Source organism: Parus major, chromosome 4 (assembly GCF_001522545.3).
Source record: "Parus major isolate Abel chromosome 4, Parus_major1.1, whole genome shotgun sequence".
Classification (NCBI taxonomy): Eukaryota; Metazoa; Chordata; class Aves; order Passeriformes; family Paridae; genus Parus; species Parus major.
In genome coordinates, this window is record NC_031771.1 from 59,525,034 (window position 1) to 59,549,109 (window position 24,076).

A 24,076-nucleotide genomic window follows, 5' to 3' on the forward strand; every position below is an offset into this window, starting at 1 on the left:
GCTTCATTTTCACCCCAGGTCTTTTAGTTTTAAAAGACTTGGTTTTGATATTGTCAACACAGCAGTCAAAGCAAGCTCATGATCAGGGGAAGGAGCACTGCCAGGTCAGCTGAAGCTCCATGGGAGCTCCCTACGTTATCAACTGTCCCAAGAAACAAACTGCCACATCTCTCCTCCCTAACTATATTCACTTTCTGACCTGCCCTAGGTAGGAAAAGAAACGACAGTGCTGAACTTTCTAACTTTCTTTCTTGTGTCAAAGAGGTTTCCATCTTTGGCAGTCTGCAATCTGGGTAAGATGAGCATCAAAACTAAGATATGCACGGTCCATCTACAACATACACTGGGCATTCTATCAGGGACAAGGCAACAACGCCCACGACAAACAGGGTCTGTGACCTCTGTGTCTCCCAGCTCAGACAGTGCTTGACACACTTCAGACTTAAGAAAAGAAAATAGGACTGATTGATGTGGATTATTTTCTTCGTGTCCATTCCTATTTACATAGCAAGACAGCTCACATTAGCCATTGACTAGTTCAAACCTGCACAACTGCTTTCTCAAACAAACCCCCAAGGTTTCCATATGGACCTCTGCCAAAGGAACACACAACATTTGGCCACCAGCACCTATGGTGCAACCCAGACAGGTCCATGCAAGAATCTGCTCAGTAGCATACAGTACAAGCTGATATTTTTTAATGTCCTCTGCTCCAGTTACTCTGCTCTATCTAGTTAAATGCCTTGTGTCCAAAAAAGGTCCAAGGAAGATGTTCTACGAGCACTTTGAGTATAAAGTTGTTGTACCAGATCAGCAAATTTGGTCAAAACAAGATGCAAACAGACACTAATCCTTCCCACACCAAAGAACTATGAGTAGGAAAGGTCCTTTCACTTTCCTCAGAATATGATTACTTGACAAATGCAGATTTTCAGAACATTACTAGGGCATCTACACAACTAGATTTTTAAGTTAATGGTGTCCCTCTCACAGACAGCAAAAGTTATAATTTAAAAAAAAAACACCAACAAAAAACTGGTCAAACAACTGATCTAGTAAAATTGGCTTATAATAAAATACATGAGGTAGGAGGGACGTTGAAGTCAGACAGTTTGGACTTCACACATTCAATTGCTCCCCGGAGCCAAATTCCCTATCAGCTTCACAGCTACAGAGCACACCAGGTTTCACCCAACAACATGAAACCTCTAGGCATAGAGTCTGTCCAATAGAACTAATAATTTTTTTGTTAAACTTCCCCTTAAGGATTGCCTATGGATAAAAACGTGTGTATAAAATTGTGTTCATAGTTACGTGCTGTGACCTCTCATTGCCCAGTTTTGTGGAAGACTGAGCAGAAGAACCTTCCTCATCAAGTTCTAAGAAATACCTAGAGAAATAACTTCAAAACCTGACAAACATATAGAGAGTCTAAGTTTTAGGTAATTATCTATGAGGGTTACCTAAGTCTTCATTTCACCTTTAGTCTTCTCTGCTAGTAAGCCAGACATCTATGGAAAACACACACAAGACTATTCCCCAGAAGTTACAGATTCTTATACCAGTATTTTTGGTTATAGATGACCAAGCTCTAATTGGGAGGTTTTCCTACAGGATCAGACTGTGGACTGAAGTCACTGGCAGCCACTCTTTAGGGATCTTACTGAGGTGCATAACCTATGACCTCCCATGAGTGCTGTTGTAATAACCCCTTTTTTAATAAGTTTTTTAGGCCATAATGCTATAAAGTTGGATTTTGTTGGCATCATCTTCTGCCCTTTGCATGCCCAACACACAACATCTAATAACTTTGTGGCAATTTGCCACATTAGTAACTCAGGGGGACAGAAGCAGCATGACCGGTACCAAGACAGCTGTCCAAGGAAGTTCCGACAGCTTCTGCCCACACAACATCCAAAAGCAGCTCTTTAGTATTAGTACTTTAATTTCCCAAACCCTTAACAAATGTATCTTGTCCTGTGATTCACTCAGGCCCTTCAATTAATAAATTTTTTTATCATTTTCCAATCAAATATGGATCCCTTGTTATGAGGAAAATAATCTTTTATGTGAGGCAGTCATGGGAATCATCTTAAACACTGCTTTGGGGCAAAGGGGAAGGATTACATCAAATTTAGCTGGACTAAAAATGCCTCTGCTGGAGATTTTATTTTTACATTACGTTGGTGGGTATTCATTAAAGCCACATCAGCTGTTCATCGTGGGAGATTTTGAATACTTTGGTAACATACGAATAAAGTGTCACAGTAATTCAAAGCTCCGGGGTTGTTCAATAAGCACCTGTCAGGAAAAAATGTATTGTATCCAGTTCAGTCAGCAGCTACCTAATTGGCTTCATGCATCTTTAAAATGCAACATTGGTTAATTGCTTCGTTAAACAAAATTAAATAGGCTGAAATCTCTCTTTTTCTTCTTCCTGTGTCACTGTAGGCACATTTGTAAATCAGACCTGGACCCTCACGTTCTTGCTAACATTTCCACACCTTATAAGATGTCTGGAGGAATGAAAAGATGTCCTAAAAGTTTGAGGAGGATCCACTGGGTACTGCAGAAGGCAGCCATAGAGCTGTCTTGCAATGGCCAAAGGTGTATCAAGCTTCAACAAAAAGAAAGAGCATCAGATGGATCCTCAGCAAGCAGCACTACACACTCTCCAGTCAGTCACAAAGCAGCCTGAAAAAGCTTCCAAAATTACAAGAGAGCATCCAGGCTATTAACATTATACCTGGGCTCCTTCCAGACTGCAGGACTAATCTGTCACATAATCAGATGTAGAGAGTACTGGTCTGCCCACTGAACAAAGATATCACTGATGGGCTCTTGGGCCTTTGCTGTGCTCAGGTTTGGCATTCAACATAAATCTTGCTATTGAATAAAAGGAGTTCAACACAAACATTTATCAAATATTAAGCATGCAATATAATATAGGTTACAAACCATGCAATCAGTGATTCATTACTAAGTTCATATCTAGATTTCTGTCAAGACAGAAAGTAAAATTTTCTGGACTGTTTTCTAAATTTCTCTTCAAGAGAAAAAAAGGGATCATGCTGGTAGCCAGTGAGAGCAGGTCTCTTCCAACTGGGGAAAACAAACCATCCAAAGCCATTACTCATTAGTGTCCCTTATTTAAAATATTACTCTTCCTAAAAATACCTACAGGCACCCATACCTGTATGACCTTAACATTCCCATCTTCTATGTCTTTGGGGGTGTTTTATGAGACCTGATCACACAGCTTTTAGCAAATCAAAACCTCCAATCTGCTATTTGAGACATCAATAGGAATATTTTGGTACAATTTCAAAAAATTAATGGACTCCCAAAATAAGTATGGCAAGTAACAAACCATAAAACTAATGTTCTTTTCACTTTCCAATTTATTTTGAATGTACACATAATATTACTTTTTATTGTGAGAATAGTAATTTGATTGATTTCCAAAACATTACAGAATAATTCAGGTTGGAGGAGATCTCAGGAATTCTCTAGTCTTATCTGCTACTCAAAGCTGGTCTGCTGAGAGATTAGACCAGATTTTGATACTTTGCAAAGGTAAATCAAGATTATGAGTTCCACTGCCCTGGATTTTCACTGCATATTTTATAGCTGACATCACAAAATACGTGCAGCAATCATACAGCCATGTGATAAGAACATCAGGTTTTTTAGGAAATTAGGTACAGCTTTTAAAACTACAGTCCTAAAAAGAAGATGTGAATATTGTCCTTGAGAAAACACTCCTTTCACATCCAGCTTACAAATTCCATTTGGATACTGGCTATTTTGCATTTATTTAAGAATCACTATGGCAAGCAAGAAAACTGGTCGTTTCTCAGTCCTTTCAAACCATTCTCTGCCATCTCCTACTAATTTCATGCTAACACATAAATATTTCAGCAACCCTTCTAACCATATTGTTGAGCTGTTTGTACATAAGGCAACTGGCTTCATTCATTCATCTTTTCTACAAAGACAGACTACATTGATTGCATAACATCTATAGATTATATTTGTGCTGTGGGTGTTGGTGTCACTGTCACTGTTTTTACCATATTACATTCTTTCTCTGTATATCAGCCCTTTGTGTATTTTCCTTGCTTGAAAATACCACACTGCTCCAAGCATATTTCATGTTTAAGTTGGAAAGGTACAGGCAAAGGCAAGATGCTGAATTCAAGTAGCAAACTGTGAAGACAATGTTTCTCTAAAAGCTTTTAAATTGCACAAAAGAAGAATATTGCATACATAAAGTGCAGTTGAGGCATTGAAGTAAATATGAATTACATAGACAAGAAGTTTCTTGGTAGAATCCCCAAGCTTTGATCTAGTTTTGATCTAGTTACCTGAAGTGTACAGATAATTAATCTGTTTACAAGCTGATGCTTTCAAAGGTTGAGTCAATTTCAGTACTTGACACATGGTGTGCAGCTGGTAGACTTGACCTTTTCAAGAAATATAGTACATTCTGGGTAACAACATACCTGATAAGGAAAATTAGTTTATGGATGAATCACGAGAACTCTACATGTGCATGTGCCTTAAACAGATCTGTACAAGCTTCCACATGGAGTAATAAATAAAGGAGAACATAAATTTATTTTTTTTTTCCCAAGGAATGTGTACATAAGAAGGGACAAGAAACTGGAAGAAACAAAGGTAGAAATACACAGGATGAATGTTAGAGGGCTCAAGGTAGCTTGGACAAATAAAGGCAGAGGATTCTGCAAGTACAAGAGCACAACTCTTGACAAAACACTTCTCCTGTCCAGGGAAACGAGTTGAAGTCAAGTGGATAAGGTTTTAATGACAAGTGCCTTAAGCACAGAAGAGAAATGAAAAGACCTCAGGAAAAAGATCTTCTCTTACAAAAAACCAAATACTCCCTAGGACACTCCACATCTTCTTCATGCACCTCAGTGAGGACAGAGCTCCTGAAGGAGGGAAGAGATTGTGGTATGTGGCACAACAACCCACAAACACCAGAAGTGATAACTAACATGTGAAAGCAGATTTACTCTTACGTGCTTCTGAAAAATGAATCTTCAAAGATTGTGCTAAAATTAAAATTTAAAATAAGAGGTTTTAAAAAAGACAACAGAATAGTTGTTTGTAGGCTTAATTTTTCCAGACAGAAATTCTTGTTACATGAGCGATATAGAGATTGTATATGCATATATATATATATACACACATATAGTTTTAGATATGCAGAAAAAGGTGTCCAATACCAAAGCTTTAAGTATAAACACTGATTTTTGTGTTACTGTTGTTGGCTTTTTTGCTTGCTTCTTTAACACTCCAGTTAATTGAATGCAAACATATATCACCACAAGAATGACTTTTCTGTCTACTATTCTGCTAGATTATTTAATTTACTTCTGCCTTACAACTATGAGAAAGACAACATGAACTGAGCTTTGTGTTTACTGCATTGACTATTTTTTAACTAATAACTAATTTTTCATAATTTACTTACACAAGCTTCACATAATCTAACAATCTAATAATCTAAAGATCTAATCTTTTCCATCGCATTTATTTCCTGCAATTATCTTAATATTATAACAGCAATAAAATCCTGTTGAACACTTGTTAACTGCCTAACACTTACACAAACTCAAAGTATTCCAGAAATCCCAGCTCATCCTTCACCATTCATGCAACCTATTCCTACTGTATTCTACCACCAAACCACAGACAATTTTCTGCAATCTCATTTCTACACTTTTGTCCTGTCTGACAGAGTCATTCTGACTCAATATTGCATTTCATCTGCTGAAATCAAAAGACAATAGTCTTTATTATGATGCCATCCAAACTCCTCTTTGAACATTGCAGTACATGCAGTATTTATCATAAAATAGAAGAAGGAATTTAGTCCTCACCAATCAGGAAAAAAGCTCAAGCTGAAAAACATAAACGTGATGTGGAGGCTTGACAAAGTTTTCTAAGGCTGAAAAGACTTGGAACATTGTGTTTTGGATAAACTCAAAATGCTACAGATATTTTCCATTAAACTATCAAAATAGCAATGCAGACATGGATCCAAGTTAAATGTGTAAGTTTAAAACTAAAAGTTAGCGTTCCTTTCAATTCAAATTACCGTTTTTAGTACTGTTAAATAAGAGGCGGGTGGAGTTAGCAATATCACCAGAAATATGAATGAGCCAGAGCAGCAGGGGGAAACTGGGTACATCCAGCTTATAAATCTGTAGGGTGACATTTCAGAATGAAAACCACTTTGCACTCCACACACCCTGAGTGTCTGCAAGCTGCTCTTACAGCAGCAGCAGTGGGTGCGAGACATGACAAGTTCCCACTTCACTTGGTTACTCTATACTTCCTGTATTAACCTGGGAGCACTGGACGCAAACCAAAAGGGCCTTTGGTCGGGGAGATGCCGCGGACGATGCAGTCGAACAGGAAGCTGATCTGCTCCCCTTCAGTGCAAGAGAGGAAAAAAACACCAGCCCCTGCAAGAAAGCACAACATAAATATGCATGGTTTTCACCTGGAAATACTAGAAATATATTTAGCTGAAGATATTTATAACATAGCAATCAAAAGAGTTTTAAGTGCAAGCCATGAAAAGAAGTCAACAAGATATTCTCCTGGGAAGAGAAAGAAAAAATTCATGTCAGCACACACACACACTATACCACAAACATACATATAAATTCAATAGCTGTCTAATAGTATATGTTAATTTTATAACATTCAGGCAGTTAGAACAGTATCCTAGAATCATAGAATGGCTTGGGTGGGAAGGGACCTTAAGGATCATCCAATCACAATCCCCCCTGAATGTCAAAACAGACACCTTATTCTCAACAGCTGCCCAGGACTTTTATTCGTATGGACACCTAAAATTTTACAAGTCAAACTTCACTATGCAGGAAGTATAAGGGATACTTAAAGTGTCTTCAAAAGAATGAACTAAGTTAATTCTACTTTTAGCCAGTTTTAAGCAAGTGAGCTTTTTATACACCAACAAATTAGAATTTGGTTTTATTGCTGGATTATAGTATAAATTTTCCTAGACTAAGTCCTATGTGTCTATAATTAACAGAACGTAACACAACTCCACAGGTTGTCATCAGATCTTTACCCTTTGCTCTATTCTGATATTTGCTTTCCATTCATTAAGAATAGCCCCAAGCAAAATTAGAATGAGAATCACTAAATAAACAAACAAGTTATGAGCTCCATGACACATGGCTGCACGAACAGCACAAAAGACTAGAAGGGCTCCACAGAACATTTTATAAATTGTCAGTCCAAATATAAATCACATCAGGGAAAAAAAAAATCTTAAAACATCAGACGAAAGACCACCCAAGTGACCAGCAATTTCAGGGAAATAAAACTTCAATACCAGACAAAAAGGGGAATTAAATTAGTATATAGATCTTGAGAAAGAGCTGCCACTCCAGAGCCAAGCATACTAGAAAACTCCAATATCAAATCTTAAACTTACAGTAGGGTTTTGTACATTACTTTCCTTGTGACTCAGGCCCCTAATCTAGACACATGTTTGACTTCTGTATGTCTCTAGCCAATTCTGAGTTGCACATGTATTTTTTTCAATTTTACTCGAAGAAGCAGAGCTGATCTTGACCAGAACGATTACATCCTCATTACTTTCCAAACATATACCCTGTCATATCCAACAGCATACTCACATTTCACTTAAGCAATGTATACACTTTTGACAACTTGACAAAGGGATGTGGGATTAAAACAAAAAGGATAAAAAAAAAAATGGAACCACAAACCACAATACCTGTTTGAGTAAATTAGGTATAACCAGAAAGCTGTAAACTAACCTCTCTAGGAAAAACATATTCTGGTCTGTACACTTTTGCCATTCTCAATTTATGTCACATCTAGGTCTCTGCCAGTTGTGCTTAAATCTATTCAAGACAATGCTGTTAGAGGCATCTTCATAACTTGATTTGTCACTCTACCACATTTGCATCTCTTCAGATCTTACCTATCAAGAACTCTTCAGACAAAGAAACATGAACACAGCCTGGCTTCAGGATCAGAGGCCATCTAGGAGACTACAAGACTAATCACACAGCCTGACAGATATGAAGTTTTCTGCTGCTGACTTGTAGTCTTGCCCTATTTCCCCTCTCCAGGAGATGCCAAAGTCAGAGAACATTGTATTAGGATAAAAAAATTCCGAGTGCAATGTATTCAGGAGTTATTTGAAATTCAGCTTTTTCTTTGAGCTGATTTCTCCTCCCTGAACAGAGTACAGAGAATCTACAGGAACACGACCTTTGCATTCCATGCATCATAAGCAAGCAGGATATAGACACAACATAGCAGAGGACATTCAGGTCTCAAGTACAATGATATACTACGTGGGCTGATAATTCAGCAGAATTCTACACCTCCCTGTTGCCACTCAGGTCTCAAAAAAAGATTTCTCAAATATTTCTGTACATAAAGAGTACATCTGGACCACTTTGTTCTTTTATAACTTTTTTCAAGAGTTACTTAAACTCCTAAGAGGCTTTACAAACCTTTGACTTTAATGGAAACAAAGTAAATGTGTGTGTGTGCGCTGGCTGCTTAACTCACAGGATTTTTTCTGCAAATAACTGTCAGTAATTTGGAAATCCCAAAACCAAATGCAGTGACCTTTATATAACCAGTGCAAAGAGTGTATGTCCATGTGCATGTGGATACAAATTCAACATAAAAATACAATAATTTCTTTATAGAGTCTATTATTCATATAAGCACCTTAATTGCTGACTGACTCTCACAGGAAACATTTTATTTCTAGTTTTGCAAGGGAAGGAAGAAGTCTTGCAAAAAACATCAAGTGAGATGAATGAGTAGGTAGGGCTTAACTAAAGCAAACATAAAAGCAAATTATTACATTTCTTCTCTACTTTCTTGAGAAAACTGAGAAATTCACTACTGGAAATTGCATACCTCAGTCATGTGTTGGAACAGTTTTGGTGCACAGGCATTTAGAAGTCGAAGAATGTGTGGTATGCATCACTGTAATACCATGCAGCTGTTCACCAGACTGAAAGGCTCACTCAGCTCTCTCCATGGGCTGTGAGACTTGGTGGAAAGCAGCCTCCAGCCACTTGCACAAGACTGAAACACTCAGCCAGTCTTCGGTGGCAGTCAGCAGTAAAGCATTGTACAGTCTCTCAAACATTCAGGACAAGCTGCCGATTTCATACAACTTCTAAGTACTTCTTAATCTTGCCAATGTTGATTTTAACATTTTTTAAATTGTTTAGCAAACAATTTAGCATTGTTAAATTTTGTTTAGCATGCCCATGGGCAAACATACTTCCAACATGGACAGTAGCCAAAAGTTACTTCTACCTCTGTGGTGTGTGTGAAAGCAGGGAGGAAGAGTCAGTTCTTCCCCGTTAATTACTACTCCTAAAGGGTGCCAGACAATCCTAGAGCCTGAAGCCTTTTAGCTGCTGGACAGGTAGGAACTGCAGCAGCTCATTTCATGGCAATCAGCATGTGCATCCCAAGCCTGGCCTTGAGCAGCTCCCTTCAGAGAATATCTCCCACTGCTCTTCTCTCTGGGGAAAATGACAAAGACTATTCCTATTATTGCCAAATAAGATATGGACATGACAACTAAAAATAGACAAATAGATAAATGTTGGTTATCTGCAGTAGGCCTAAGTAGGAGACAGCACAGAATATCTGCATATAAACAGAAGTTTTAATCTATGCAACCCAGAATTTTTCAAAAAATTCCATGTCTTTCCCCAGTTTAAGCACCCCTACTATTTCTAAATTTTAAATAAATGAAGGAGAAGAAACAGATAGGAGAGAAGGAAGGAAGTACCAAATTCTATCAAAACACCAAAACTATCACAGAAATACTCCTGCTTATCCTACAATTAGCATTTATTCTTTCAAAGGGCACTAAGGGTCCTACAAGTTCCTTTCTCCAAGGAGATGCTGAAAATACGAGGCAGCTTTAAACCAGGCTCTGGAAGCTAATCCCTGAATATTGGTGAGCCTGAATTCTCATGGTGTTAATGTGCCCTTTTATTACCCTTCTTGAATTTTTTCACACTGACCTCCAAGTGAAGATTCTCCTGGCAACTGGCCATTTTAAATGGTGCACACTAATGGAGCTGGGAACTTGGGAAAGTGAGAGGCTCCTTTTTTCCAGCCTGTTCCTCCATGTAAACCTCTCAACTGACTGCTAGGACAAAGCACCTGCTTCTTTGAAAACAGTGTGTGACTAAGATTCAGCTACAGAGACAACAAAATTTTTGACCAGGAAATAACTTATTTGCAACTTACAGAAGCAGAAGAAATTATTTTTTTTTAATCTCTAGTGGTACAATTATGATGTTAAGAGCAAGAGGAGTTCAGAATGTAAATGCTCTTCTTCCTATTTATGAATAAACTTGAGTGAACCATCTTGAAAATGCACCATTTAAATCAGATGGTTTCCCTCTTCCTGGATTGAGCACCAAAGCCTTTGGAGTTGAATTAAACCTGTACTAAGCAACAGAACATAATGAAGTATTTCATATTTATAAAAACTTATAAAAAAGCAAGAAACAGAAAGCGAAAACAAATTTATATCCTTTTAGACCTCAGTTCTACCACAGATATACCCAAAAAAGCTCTGCTTCAGTATGAGGCTTCATATGTTTTATTATGGAGAGGAGAAGCAATGAACCACAAAGTTATTAGTTCCTTTTAATTAGGTATTTATTACAGTGATATTTAAACCTTAAATTCACTAATCCTCTGCATTCAGAGCTTCACAGGATGAATGTGTGCAAAGATACAGTTTAACCTGTAGGAAAGTAACATTAATAACAGAGTCTGCATAATATACTACACTTACATGACAAGGTAATGGATAGTGCTTTTGTTTAGGAATTAAACAACTTCTGTAATAACATATCAATTTTTTTCCTGAGCACCACTTGTTTACCTCAAGAATTGCAGAGGACTGAGGTAAAAGATATCTGGAGAAAGATGGTCTTTCTTTTTACCAACACACTTCTGTAATGAATAACCAGAACTGTATTTTTCTTTAGGTTCTATTTTCAAAAAGCCATTTCTTATAGTGGCAATATTAAATCAAGTGTTTAGACTAAACACATATTTAAATGTTGTTATGCCTGCGGATATGTTTGACTGCTTAGTTAAGGGCAACAACTCCTTTAACGAGATCAGCTTGAACTCGTAAAGAGTTTCCAACTGTGGCAGGCTGTTTTGTACCAAATTGACTATGCTGTTCTCTTTGAATGCACACATGCAGGGGAAAGGCAAAAATACCCTTTCATGGCAACTAAAAGGTCTCAGCTACCAACAGACACATTTCTTAAGAAAGATCCACAAGGTAGCGGGACCCTTTCCAAAGCATTTTTCTAATTCTGTTCACTTGTAACCTTACAAAAATAATAATTTCATATTTTTAAAAGCATGCACACTGGATAGCTACTGATGACCTCCTGTTTCTTACCAGAAACTAGTTTAAGGGAGGAAAAAAACCAAAAAACCACCACAGATAATTCAGATTCCATCACCCAGAGCTCCTCATTTCACAGAATAATTGAGGCTGAAAAAGATCCTGACATAATTGAGTCCAACCTTTGACTGGACACCACCATGTCAACTAAGTGCCATGTCCAGTCATTTCTTAAACACCTTCAGGGATGCTGATTTCACCACCTCTCCAGGCATCTCATTTCATTGCTTGACAACCCTTCCAGTGTAGAAATTCCGCTCAAAGCCCATTCTCAGTCTCCTCTGGCACAGCCTGAGGACACTTCCTCTCATCATGTCTCCTGTTTCCTGGGAGAAGAGACCAATCCCCACCTGGCGGCACACCCTCCTGTCAGGTCAGAAGGAGGTCAGAAACTTGGGTTTCCACTCCATGGAAGTATAGCAACCAGAATTTACAAGCAGAGCAACAGTATGCAAGTCCCAGGAAGTCAATATTTGGATTTGGATCAACTCTGAAATCTTCTAATTTTTCAGTTTATGGAAGAAAGTATGCAAGTCAATCAACTTCACATCCAAACTGGCAATCTGCATATCCACCTGTGCTCACAGATCATCAATTCAGCATGGCTTCAAACTCTGCTTATTAAATTAAAACCTTATTAAGATAGATCTAATGATATGTTATTGTACCTGTGCATTAATTATCTTTTTCAGATCTTGCACACATTTTGTCTGAAGTGAGAATTTGAGAAGTTCTAATTTGGCCATTGAAACAAGAGCTTTATCTCCATATAAAGATGTACCTTAGCTACCAGGCTATACAAACTAACTTCAGCTTGCTTGCTTTCATTTTGACCCCATAAATGGCATGGCTCCACCCCACAGTTACAAAGCTGCTAATAGCGAAGGGGCCAGAGAGTTATTCTAACTTTTAGGAGCAAAAAGTCCTCTATGGGATTTGGAAATTAGCATTTACACAATGAGAACATTGATGCTGCCTGTAATCTCAAAACTCCATATCACTTTCCCCTCCCCAAATGACAAAATAATTAATCAAAATTTAATAACCTGAACATTAAGCTATTTTACCTTATCTCCTGCATAACACAAGCCATAGAATTCCATTACCTTATTATTGCTCTGTGTTCAATAGCAGCTTTTGACTAAACATTTTCTGGAGAGCCACAGGGCAATTTTCAGCCAGGACTGCACTCAGTCACATTTCTCCTGAACACCAGGGTTGAAGCCTGCAGAAATCTACTCAAAACAGACCCTCTGAAAAGAGGCTGTCTGTCTGACAAAGTAGCACAGCTGGTTCTGCAGTCTCCACTTGGAATGAGAGCGCATTTACATTTCTGCAAAAGGCATCAAGCAGTGTTTAGAAGAGAGGTTCCATTTGTACTTACAGAAGCCGCACCTGGTTCCCCCTTCAAAGATGAATCCGTTTGGGACAGCTCCGTAGCGACGCAGATCTGAGAGCTTCCACTGCCCCATGACACTGGGAGGAAGGTCCTTCACAAGGACAAGGATGTCATTGCAGAAATGCAGGGTAGCAGGCCCACTCTCTAGTTTTGTGCCAGGGGCTACAAAGACTTGAAATCTATGAACTACCAAAAAGGAAAAAAAATTACTGCAGAATATACAAGTGTTGTGTAAGTCATTCTGTTCAGCTGTGGTACTTGGACCAAACCCTGCCCACACCATGAGACTTTGGCATAAAGATCAATGTGGAGCCACATGTAAGTGGCTGTAAGACCATTACTCCCTATTATGCCTGTTTAGGATTGGAAAAATTCACCATATCTTAGCCTAATGCTACAAATAATTAAAATTGCAATGCTACATTAATTTATCCTAAATTTCCAGGCTAATCCCTAGCTCAGAATAGTCAATTATCCAGCCCAGACTTCACTTACCTCTTCCATCCTTGCATCATTACATGCTTTCCGTCTCCTCCTCTAAACTGTGTCTCTCCCACATCCATGCACAAAAATAAAATGGTGCTCAAGGAGCCCCAAAGCCAAGGCTCAAAGAACTAAACAAATCTCTCTATCACTGACTCATCTGCAACCTTTATTAAACTGCTTCACTTCCTCCCTAGCAGTAAAATGAGGAAAATTACATTATTCTGCCTCTACAATTCTTTCATGATTTGGTGACGGTAGATGCCGAGACATTTAAAATTACTAGGAAACTATGTGATTTATAAGGAACAAAAACTTTCGGATGTCAGTTAATTTTTCATATTTCACATCCTGAATTTTAAAAGGGTGGAGAAATAAAAAGAAACACCTATCTCATTCAAGTTAATAAAATCGAGGTTCAAATCTTAATTCCAGTATCATCTGTATTGCAGTATCCTTACCTAAAGTAGTTATTCTAGGCTGGTCTCCCATTTTCTCTTCCAGGGCTATTGCATTCTGAATAATAGTTATTGGGATCACTTCAAGGGCTCAAATCTCAGTGTTTCAAAGGGAACAATTTAAGTGAGCAAGCATATAATTCTCAAACAATTGTTTTGAACTCCACTACAGTTCTAATTTCTTTCATATTGTGATTAGACACAAAAAAAACCCCTCAAGCCCAACAAACAAAATAAAAACAAAAAACCCACAACAGATTTTAAAAAAACAAACACTTGTCTTGGTAGAGAGAAGCATCAAGACTCTTAAAGTTCCAGGAGGAGGTTTTTGGTGGTGTTTATCAAGAAGTACATAAATTTAGCTTTTGGTTATGTGTCAAAGATAACAAAAACAGCTCCCTGACTACAAAATCTGCAGGGTAACTCCAGGTACTCTCAGTTCTTACATCCACTCTTCCCCATTTCTTCTCCATGCTTCCTCAAGCATCACAAATTTCATCTGGGTCTGAGTCCTGCTTCTCATCTAACTGCTTGCTGTATTCTTAGTCACAATCTGAGCTGTAAGCCAACTCCTCATCTATGACATGCATTTGCTAAGTTCCCTAAGGCTCCAGCAGAATTAGCCACAAAGTCATCTGAGTGAAATGTGCAAGGAGACAGAGATAGATCTAACTAACCACAGCTCTGCTTACAGCTCTGCCAGTAGCACTGCTAGGGAGCAAATCAATAGTCACACCATGTCCCCTTTTGGGCACGCGGTTGTTACGCAACCTGCTTAAACATCAGCTGCGAAAAAAGCAGCAAAATCATCGTGATCAATAACGCTCAGAAAGGAATATTTAATGTCATTTGCACTCCTCTGCTCAGTTAACTCTGCCCAGTATTTTCCTGGCAATTAAACCATGGGAGAAGCAGCATCAGGATTCTTTCTGCTTCATAATGGAGGAATGAAGCCCACTCTTCACACGATCAGTTGCAAGTTACAACAGCTGCTGAAAACAAAGAGCTCCAGCCCAAATTGTAGACCACTGTCAAAACACAGCCTACCCAAATTTGAACAAAGCCAAAGTAAAAGGAAAAGCATATTTGAAAATTAAGCTTTTTCCATACACAGTTTTCTTGGTAAATTGGAATTTTTTTCAAAACTCTCCCCATTGACTTCTCCTACTCTATTAAAAAAAATTAAAAATCATTGTGAAGACACAGAGCTGCGTATATCCCCAATATAGAATAAAAGGTACTACTAAAATCCATCATTTTCTTCAGCCCTTTTCACAGTTATACACTGACCTGCAATATGCTAACTTCTCAAAATGAGCTGTGAGCCCAAGCACATTCAAGGAATCACATCTACCTCATCTGCTAAAAACTGAGAGAAAACACTGGGAACTCCAGTGTGAACACCTCCATTCTGTGGACCTCATTCAAGAACAGTGTCAGCTCCTTTCACTTTTTTTTTTTTTGCTTCCCAGACTCTGAGGTCATCTCTCCCTAGTCTATTTTTATCATCCAGCCACCTTATTTTCAAGGCACACAAAGGCACCCTTACTACACTTCAAGAAAAAACACCAGTCACCATCCTCTCTTCATCTACATCTTCTCTTTTTTCTATTTCTGTCTACTCAAACTAGACTCACTTTGACTTCGTTCTCCTAATTGAACATGCACTGAACATGAAAGACAAAATTTTGAAAAAGATTTTAATGCTTTGGTTTATTCTCCTGCCCTGAAGCTTTTTTACAATTAACTTTATATAAATTGTTGCCAGTTCAACCAATTACATTTGTTTTCTTCCTTCTGCATTTCTTCACTTCCACACACACAGTATCTCCCACTTCAGCTTTACTCCATGGCTGCACATGTCATAATCCAGTAGGCTTTATTCCTACCTCATTCACAGTTTTCCTTGAAAAAATCTCTGCTGCTTTTGCATGTCCTCCAATCCCAACCATAACCCTCACACCCAGACTGAGATTACTCCAACACTACTTCAGTGCAGGATCATAAAAAACAGACCTACTCTGTCATATTCAAATACTCCTTCAGCTTTTAGGACAAGTCTATGCTATATATAGATACAAAACCTAGTAAAAAAAAAAAACAAAAAACCTAGCACTGGAAGACCATAGAACTGTATCACCAAAGGACTCCAGCTACTCAAGCTTGCATTGTTCAGTAACCCCTCTAACCTTTCCTGTTATGCAAGGCTTCATATTTGATAGCCCTGAGAGGTACAGCCACACATCTCACTTCTGCTAGTTCTACATATTTTTACTGTAAAATTCCCAGGCTGTCTCTCTACATATGCACTGCAAAGGAACGAGCCCACAAACCCAACAGATGGCAGAGCATATGTAACAAATGATAAAGATCGCTAATGTGTGTCTCCCACACACCTACCCTCCTTCCCTCGTTATGACTAAACAAACATCAGACAGATACTATGGATTACCAACATTACCACTCTTTGTTCACCACGGTACATCTTAGAGCTGCTAACCAAGAAAATAAAATAGGAGGATGGAGAAAGGTGAAGTTAGCTGGAAAGAATGTGTCTGATGACACTCCTTATTGCAAAAAGTCTCTTTCTGCAATGGCACAGTAGCAGCAATGAGAATTTTCAATGCAACACCCAGTAGGCAGCTTAGCAAATTGGGCATGAACTGGCAAAGTTCTACTCAGGAATTATCTCTTAATTCAGGCTCCCTCTGAGTCCTTTTCCAAGGATCCCTGAGTCAGTTGTAGGACCAGAAGTAGAAGTTTGATCACTTTGTTTCAGAGCTGCACACCATCAGTGTCAAAATCAAAACCCCAAGTTAAGAGGTGTCATAGTTATCCACCAGTACTGGGTGGTACTGTAGTCAAAACCTATCGTAAGGGATACCTGCTTTAACATCTCAAGGGGAGAACAGTATCTCCACTCTCAGATGAGTGACAATCGTGTCCTGAACTGCAAATGTTCTATTTGCATTTTTGTTTCACTTTTCTTTGCTTTTTTTTACCCTGTGGGGGGAAAAAATGTTAAAAAAAAAAACAAACTGTGAGAAGAGAAAGGTTACCTTCCCCCAGACTGTAGCGTATTCGTACATCCCAGGCATACATTGTTTCCTTGTTCTCAAATCCCAGCATCACAACTTGGGAGAGACAGATGATTGCGAGGGTGTGATTCAGGCCCTCATAGGAGAGCCCAGGATCCAAGCCACAGATGTCTTCTAAGGTCATGCTGCTCCTCTCCTTATGCCCTTTTGCTCGTTCAGATTTATCCTTGTACACCAGCATGAGCAAACAGTCTAAAAGGAGCAAAACTGTCAGAGATGATGATGCAGAGCACAGGCCATAACAAATTTCTCAGCACTCTGCTGCAATACAAAGCAGCTTTAGACAACTGCAGGATCAGCTCGATCAAGTCAATGTAAAACTCCACTTCTTTTCCCAGCCCACCCCCAGGTAGTTTGTAGTCCTTGTTTTCAGGAAACAAACACTGAAGGCATGTTTCAAGGGTAATCTGCAGGCTCAGAAATAAGGAGGCCAGTAATAAATCTTCCGTATTTTACTCAAAGCCCAGAGGCATTTCAGATCTTCTCCTGAGTCTGGCAGGGACTGACTCATTAATTCTGAGCATTAGGAACTGTGCTAGGATAGCTGTTCACATTACAGACCGAGAGGCTATTGTTGTCTGTATTTTCATTAGAACATACTGAACCACAAATGAAAATCTCACAGCAGCTCACAGATTACCCAACCACTAAATGGCAAGCAGAGTGCACTGCGAGACTGTTCCTGCCGGCTCAGGTTTCCCAGTTAAATGCTACCCAGCAGCCACTGCTAAAAACCATTATGTGCCACACCTTCTTTTATTTATTTATTTTTTTCATGTTTGCTTGTGTCACCAGTTGTTATAATCCCTTCCCAGAGGTGTTTATTGCACAGCAAGCATGCAATGGAAGAAACCAATTCAAGTGCCATGGCCCCATGGGGAAAGCAAGCATTTCACAAGTATACCCAAAAGAAAAGGGGAGAAACCTCTCCCACCTTTTGTATTTATGACAAAAGCAGCCCTCTTTCCCCATGTTCATTTCTTATCACATAGCACTCAGACAAAGATGAAATTAATGGTCAATATCAAAGCTGCAACATCCACATCTTGAGCTGAGCTACAAACCACAAAAGACAAAACCCCCATGCACCAGTTTAAAAATACCGGGGATGGTGATCCCAGCCCCACTGAGGTGCCCTGCAGCTCTCAGCTGCGCAAGAGACTGGCAAAATCTCCATCCAGAGATGAAAAATGACTGAACTGTCTGCTAACTAATGCAAAGCTTTGCATGGATGCCCAATTGTCTTTGTGCACCTGTTAGCATAAACAGCTGCAGCCACGGTATTTGAACATTCTGCAATACAGTTACGTGTCTAGAGAACGGCTATGGTTTACATACCAAGAAAAGCAAATCACCAGGGGCTTTTTAAGTAAACCTGGCTAATTTAGCTAGAATAAAAATAGTACTTTTGAGGAATAAGCTACATTATCAGTCAGGCTCCACCATCTACCCCCTTCAAAGCTGGCATACTCACATTAGAAACTCAGGCCCATGTTCACAGGTCTATATACTAGCTCTACGACCAGCAGATGCCCTTCTACACTGGGAGGTTTCACAGATTTAGATGAGATCCAGGTATTTTAAACACTAAACTATTACTGTAACAACTCAGGTAACAAAGAATTACTAAGAAGCCTTCTGTCTTTCTAGCAAGATCCAAGAAAGGCTGCCATAATCCGTTCTGCAGCAATGTGGATTCACATTTTCTAAGTGTAGGCAACATTTAGCCCTGGAAAGATATACTTTTGGGCCCAAATGTTTTCCCTGTTGGGAACAGATGGGGAAACCTGAAGCCTACTTTTCCCTCTGCAGCAGTAAAACATCAGCTCTGTGTAACATTTTCAATTTCCCCTTCAGAAGCATGGAAACGATCTTATTTTTTTTTTCTTCCTTAATTCAAAATGTCATTTTATTTTTAAATTGAAGTGATATTTTCTGTCAAAACACTGATCAAAAATAACTACCGAGCTTACAATGTCAGCTTTTTTTTTTCTTTTTTACAGCCAGCAATCACCCTGAAGAAATAAGCTCCCCCTCCAAGAAAAAAATTTAAAAAATATATAAAAAGAAAAAGAAAGAAGAAAAAAACAAGGTGCATTTTGAAGGGGCACCAAACCCAATGGCTGTGCCTGGGAAAGTCACTTTTCCCGTTGTTTTCAGTGAGAGCAGGAGCTCGCCCCGAGGCGGGACGCGGCTCCCGGGCAGCGCAGCTCTGGGGTGGCCCCGCCGAGGGCTCTGCTCGCCCCGGGGAGCCGGGCAAGCTCCGGGACCCCGAGCCCCATCCCCACCGCCGGGCCCCCCTTACCTGCCACCGGGGAGGGCTTGCGCAGCACCAGCCACCTGCTCTTCCACTGCAACGAGAGGCAAAGGGACAGGGTTAGCCGGGGCCGGGAGGGGAGAGCGGGCTCTCTCCCCTCAGGACAAGGGGGCGGCGGTCGGGGACCCCCGCGGGCCGAAGGGGCGCCGGGAGCGGGGACCTTTTTTCCGTCTCTCAACTTGACGTGACCCTCCACCACCACGGAATCCGTCATCTTCAGTCATGATTCCGGACAGCTGCGCCGGCTCTCTGCGCCCGCCCCGCGCTCCGGCCGCCCGAGGGGTCACTTCCAAAATAGCTCCATTAGGGCCCCGCGCGGGCGGGCGGCCAGAGCGGCACGGCCCGGCCCCGACCGGCCCCCGGGCAAGGGGGTCTGCGGGCCGTCCCAGGGATTCTTTGTTCACGTGTTTTATTTCTCCGTTCGGGCGGGGGTCTTTGGGTCTTTGATTTTTTTTATTATTATTATTTTATTCATTTTTATTATTTTTTTTTCCGCAGGGTTTCGGATCGCGAGGCGCGGGCCGGGGCATCCGGTGCGCCGCGGACCCGCTCCGGGCGCGACCCCCGCCGCGATCCGGCTCCGGACTTTACCGCTGACCGCGGGGCTGCCCCGCGCCCGGGAGGCCGCAAAGCCCGCACCGGATTTGCTGCGTGGAGCGGGGCCCGCCTCTGGCCGGCCAAAACGCCCCCTTCCTGCACCTTCCTTATAATGCCCAATTTTCACTTTTCAAAAATATAATTACAGCTCTCCTTGGCTCCCAGAAGGCACTGCCAACTACCCCAGATAAAAATACTCTTCTCACTTTTTTTTTTCCTCTTTGCAATGCAACTGTCACAAGATAACAACCCGCTTACAACAAACTCGAAACAGCTACAATTAATAGAAAAAGATGTGTTAATGATGTCCTCAGATTTATTTCCACGAGCAATGGACTAATTAGAGTCCATTATTCCAAAAATACTCCTGCTGCATCTTATTTGATGGTAATTAGTTCTTCCGCTTTTTTTAAACAGCTCTACAGCACATTTTTCTTTCAGTAGCATAATAGAAGGGGGTTTTTTAGATGTTTGCATTTATTTCCTCCTTTTAAATCGGTCAGTTTGCGTGGAATAACATAGAATTTAATAAAATCATCTTGTAAGTGTGTTTCATAATGAATTAGGGAAGTATTTGTTCAACTGGCTTTGCATTGTAATTCATTTCAATATAGAATTAGGAAAAATGTCCAATAAAAATTTCACTAGTACATTTGAGTTTGGTTTTCATTTTAATGAAAGCAATAATCGCTTAAAGGGGGTGAAAGATATGGGGAATGAGTTTCCATGGGGTAATGCTCAACAGAAAGGCAGGAGGAAGATGCTGGAGCACCCCATAGGAACGTGACTGATGTCAGGGTGTGAGAGGTCAGGACATCCCACATAACCTGGACATCTCCTTGCCATCCCTACTCTGCACTTGTAATACAGTGCTAATCACCTCACAGCTGATACTCAAATGATTTTCACTTAGTTTCACCAAGTCCATGCAGTCACAGTGGATAAACTGGCTGCTTTGAAAGCCACAAATTCATTTTAATGCAAAGTATTCAAATTAGTACCAGCTGGAGATTTGACATTTAGACCCTTGAGGGCAGAAAACAGACCATTCAATATATATTTTTTTAAGTGTGTTATTGTTTGTACTGGTGTTGCTGTGTACTGATACAAGCAGCATTTTGAAAACAGGACAGCTAAAAAACTCTACAGAAATTGTCAGAAACACCAGTCTAACACTGCTCCTATCAAACAGCCACCTTCTGTACCACAAGAGAAGACCAAGAAAGTATGTACAACACAAAACTGCAAGATCATACTGTGCACAGTGTGGACAGATATTAATTTCAAAGCAAAACTGAAGTCACAGAACAGATACAGAAATTCAGAATGGCTTCATCTTAGAGTGCAAACCTGTTCCTGATGAATCCCTTCCAAAGAAGGGCAAATAGCTCCTTCCTGCTGATGCAGCACTTGTGTCAGCAGCAGGTAGAGTCAGTCCTGTCACACACTCACATTCATTTTAGGGCATTAAGCAAGCCAGACTCATACTGCAAATGGCCAGGGAGGCAGAGCCACACAATAAGAGTCTACAGCTTGTTTTGAAATCAAGATCCCAGAGGTGGATATCAGTCTTTCAAGCTACTGTTTAAGTATATCAATAGCTGAAAAACATCCAGGTGCTTACATCTGCCCCCTGGAAATGTGTATGATACTTGCACTAAACTAGGAGCATCACCAGCTGAAATTGACCCTTACAGAGAGATTTTCCAATGCCTTCCAGCACTAAATGTTATTGCATCTTTCTACCAGCTCTCAACCTGCAGAACAACCTACAGAGGGATTTAAAGATCTTACTGTAATTTTACACATAACAGACTAAGTTCAAGAAACAGAGGGCAAATGTTTTTATTAAACAGTTTACATCATTTTTCTAGATTAGCATTGTTGTACATTTGTACTTACACACATGCAAGTTTTGTCTATTTTTCCTTAAAAAATATCTTTTAACTGCAGATAATATTCACCACTACTAAGAAACCCATGAGGAGCCTGCAAGTACCATAAAACAAAACACACATCTGAATATCTAGGCACCACTTTAAAATTCTATTACTTTAAAGCACAGCTTGGCTCATTAAGAGAGTTAATAAGAGACTTAAGAGAGTTCATAAATGTTCACTGAAGAAATATATTTCCCATCAACACTTAAATGTACACATCTGACATGGCTAAAGGTTCCCTGTAACAGGAAAAAAAAAAAAGAATTTTCCATTCTTTGTCAGACTTTTTCTGTTGAATCATTTTCTGCATGTTTCTGCTGATACAGCTGAGTCCATTGCCTCTAAACTGCTGTGTATTGTAATAATTGCTTTGATTGTTCCCATAACAATTCCATAGACCATGACAGTAAAGCCTGTGGTTTATGATATCACCAAATCCCTAATTAAAATGTCAAGCTGCACTCCAGGCATCCAGGTGAAAGATCTGCTACAAGAAACCTCCTTTCTGAATTATCTAAATAGTTGGAAAACTTGTTAATACAAAACCTAAGACATCTTCAAAACACTGTCAAATTAAAGAAATGTTTAGGGATTTATCATCAAGGTGAAGTATTTCCATTGCTATCCTCAGGGCAAAGAGCAGGTCACAGTCTGCAAAAGGTCCTGGCTGTATCAACCTAAATCAGCTGCTCCAACTTCCAACATTTTTCAGCAAAAGACTTTGAGCTCTCAGGAGGTGTTGTGTTAACCTTGCTGGAAAATTGCACACCAGACTCAGCAGAGCTCTGAGGGACATTCCTGATTTTACGTCAGTGGAACATAGAAATATGTTTATATAAAAATATGCTTACGTGTTTGGTTGAAACAAAACCTAAACCCTCTGGTTTCTTTCCCCAGAATTGTTGTTGCAGTTAGCTGAGGGGCAGCTTTACCTACTTTGGTCTCTTGGTGTCTCTCACCCTGAGCTTCAAGAGATCATTTCTCAGGGAGAGGAAATTTCATTTTTGATTCTCCTGATTTTTTTTTACTTCAACCAAGAATAAAAGGACAATATTGTTACAGATTGGTTTCGGGGATGACAGCTCCACCAGAAACTGCAAAACACATCAAATCACTTTTTATGTAATCCACTAAGCAGACAGGGTTGTCGATTTTTGTGCACTGTCTCAATATGTCTGGGATTTTTTATTAATACAAATAAAGGCAGAGGTGTGTGTTGAACAATCCACAGCCCTAGAATGCTAGATCAAGGCTGCTGGCATCAGATGGAGCGGGCCTGCTTTTTGTGGTCTGCCTTGGACCTGCTAAGAATTACCATAACAGTTTTCATACCAGCTTATAATAAAATATTTATATCAGTTTATTAAAACCAAAAGACTCATGAACCCTGCTTCAAATGTGGACTGGGACAAAATGTTAGTGTATTTAACTGCTCAACGAGTTTTTCTGGGGGCTATTTTCTCATTAATCCACTTTACATAGTTCGTCACTCTTGTATATACTCCAGGTTTGTTGACTCTGCCACAGCCATCTCCCCAGCTGATAATTCCATAAAGGTAAGAGATGTCATTTTTCTCACAAGCCAGAGGTCCACCAGAATCTCCCTGCATCAAAAGTAAGCAAAGGTTACTTTTAATTAGATAATTTAGTTATCTAATTTAGTTATCTAATAATATCCTCATAGATAGAAAGACAGAAAGCAGTCAGAAGATCAGTTTGGAAAAATCCTAAAATAAGAATGCTTGCATATGACATTTAAACTACAAATAAAAAGAAAAAAATAAAAGAAAAAAGCCAAACATTTTACTGAAGTTTGATTATAGAAAGCATTTTTAGTCACATTCAAATATAATGGTGGATTTTTTAAATTATGCATTAAACAGAAGTATAAAAAAATTAGATTTTGTTTTAAAATATGATTTTTTTTGATGCAGACACCTACTAAAAAGCATGGCTGATTTAGATCATTTCCAATGGAAGTGAACAAGCCTTTGAGGCTTGGCACTGTGTTGTAATATCAGCACTGCATGGAGGGGTTACATGGGTGCATTTGGAGAGTTTCTCAATGCAGTTTACTGCAACTTTCAGAGAATGTGTGAGTTTTCAAAGGAAGGTGTTGCTTACAGACACACTTTGTGATTGTGGGATGCTGTAATTCTATGTAGCACATGGGATTTTGCATGTGTTTGAATTTGCTACTCACTATTTACCTTGTCATTAAACTATAAACCAAAAAGCAGCCAAAATTGCACTACAGCAAGGG

The 24,076-nt window shown here is 39.6% G+C and overlaps 2 protein-coding genes across 3 annotated transcripts in view; both read right to left on the reverse strand.

The window, feature by feature from the left end:
* Positions 1 to 21,592, reverse strand: part of DOK7 (docking protein 7) — a 60,667-nt gene extending 39,075 nt beyond the window's left edge. The window contains exons 1-5 of one of the 2 annotated variants that reach the window (XM_015625745.3): positions 19,437 to 21,592; positions 19,265 to 19,310; positions 16,921 to 17,151; positions 12,906 to 13,106; positions 6,378 to 6,497 (exon numbers count right to left, since the gene is read on the reverse strand). In XM_015625745.3, coding sequence (XP_015481231.1) covers positions 6,378 to 6,497; positions 12,906 to 13,106; positions 16,921 to 17,151; positions 19,265 to 19,310; positions 19,437 to 19,490 — 652 coding nt within the window. In that variant the 5' untranslated portion in view covers positions 19,491 to 21,592. Of the gene's footprint in view, positions 1 to 6,377; positions 6,498 to 12,905; positions 13,107 to 16,920; positions 17,152 to 19,264 lie in introns of both variants that reach the window. The other variant, XM_015625743.3, reaches the window with a different exon arrangement.
* A 110-nt stretch (positions 21,593 to 21,702) lies between these two features.
* Positions 21,703 to 24,076, reverse strand: part of HGFAC (HGF activator) — a 40,967-nt gene continuing 38,593 nt past the window's right edge. The window contains exon 14 of the mRNA XM_015625547.2: positions 21,703 to 23,417. Coding sequence (XP_015481033.1) covers positions 23,247 to 23,417 — 171 coding nt within the window. The 3' untranslated portion in view covers positions 21,703 to 23,246. The remainder of the gene's footprint in view (positions 23,418 to 24,076) is intronic.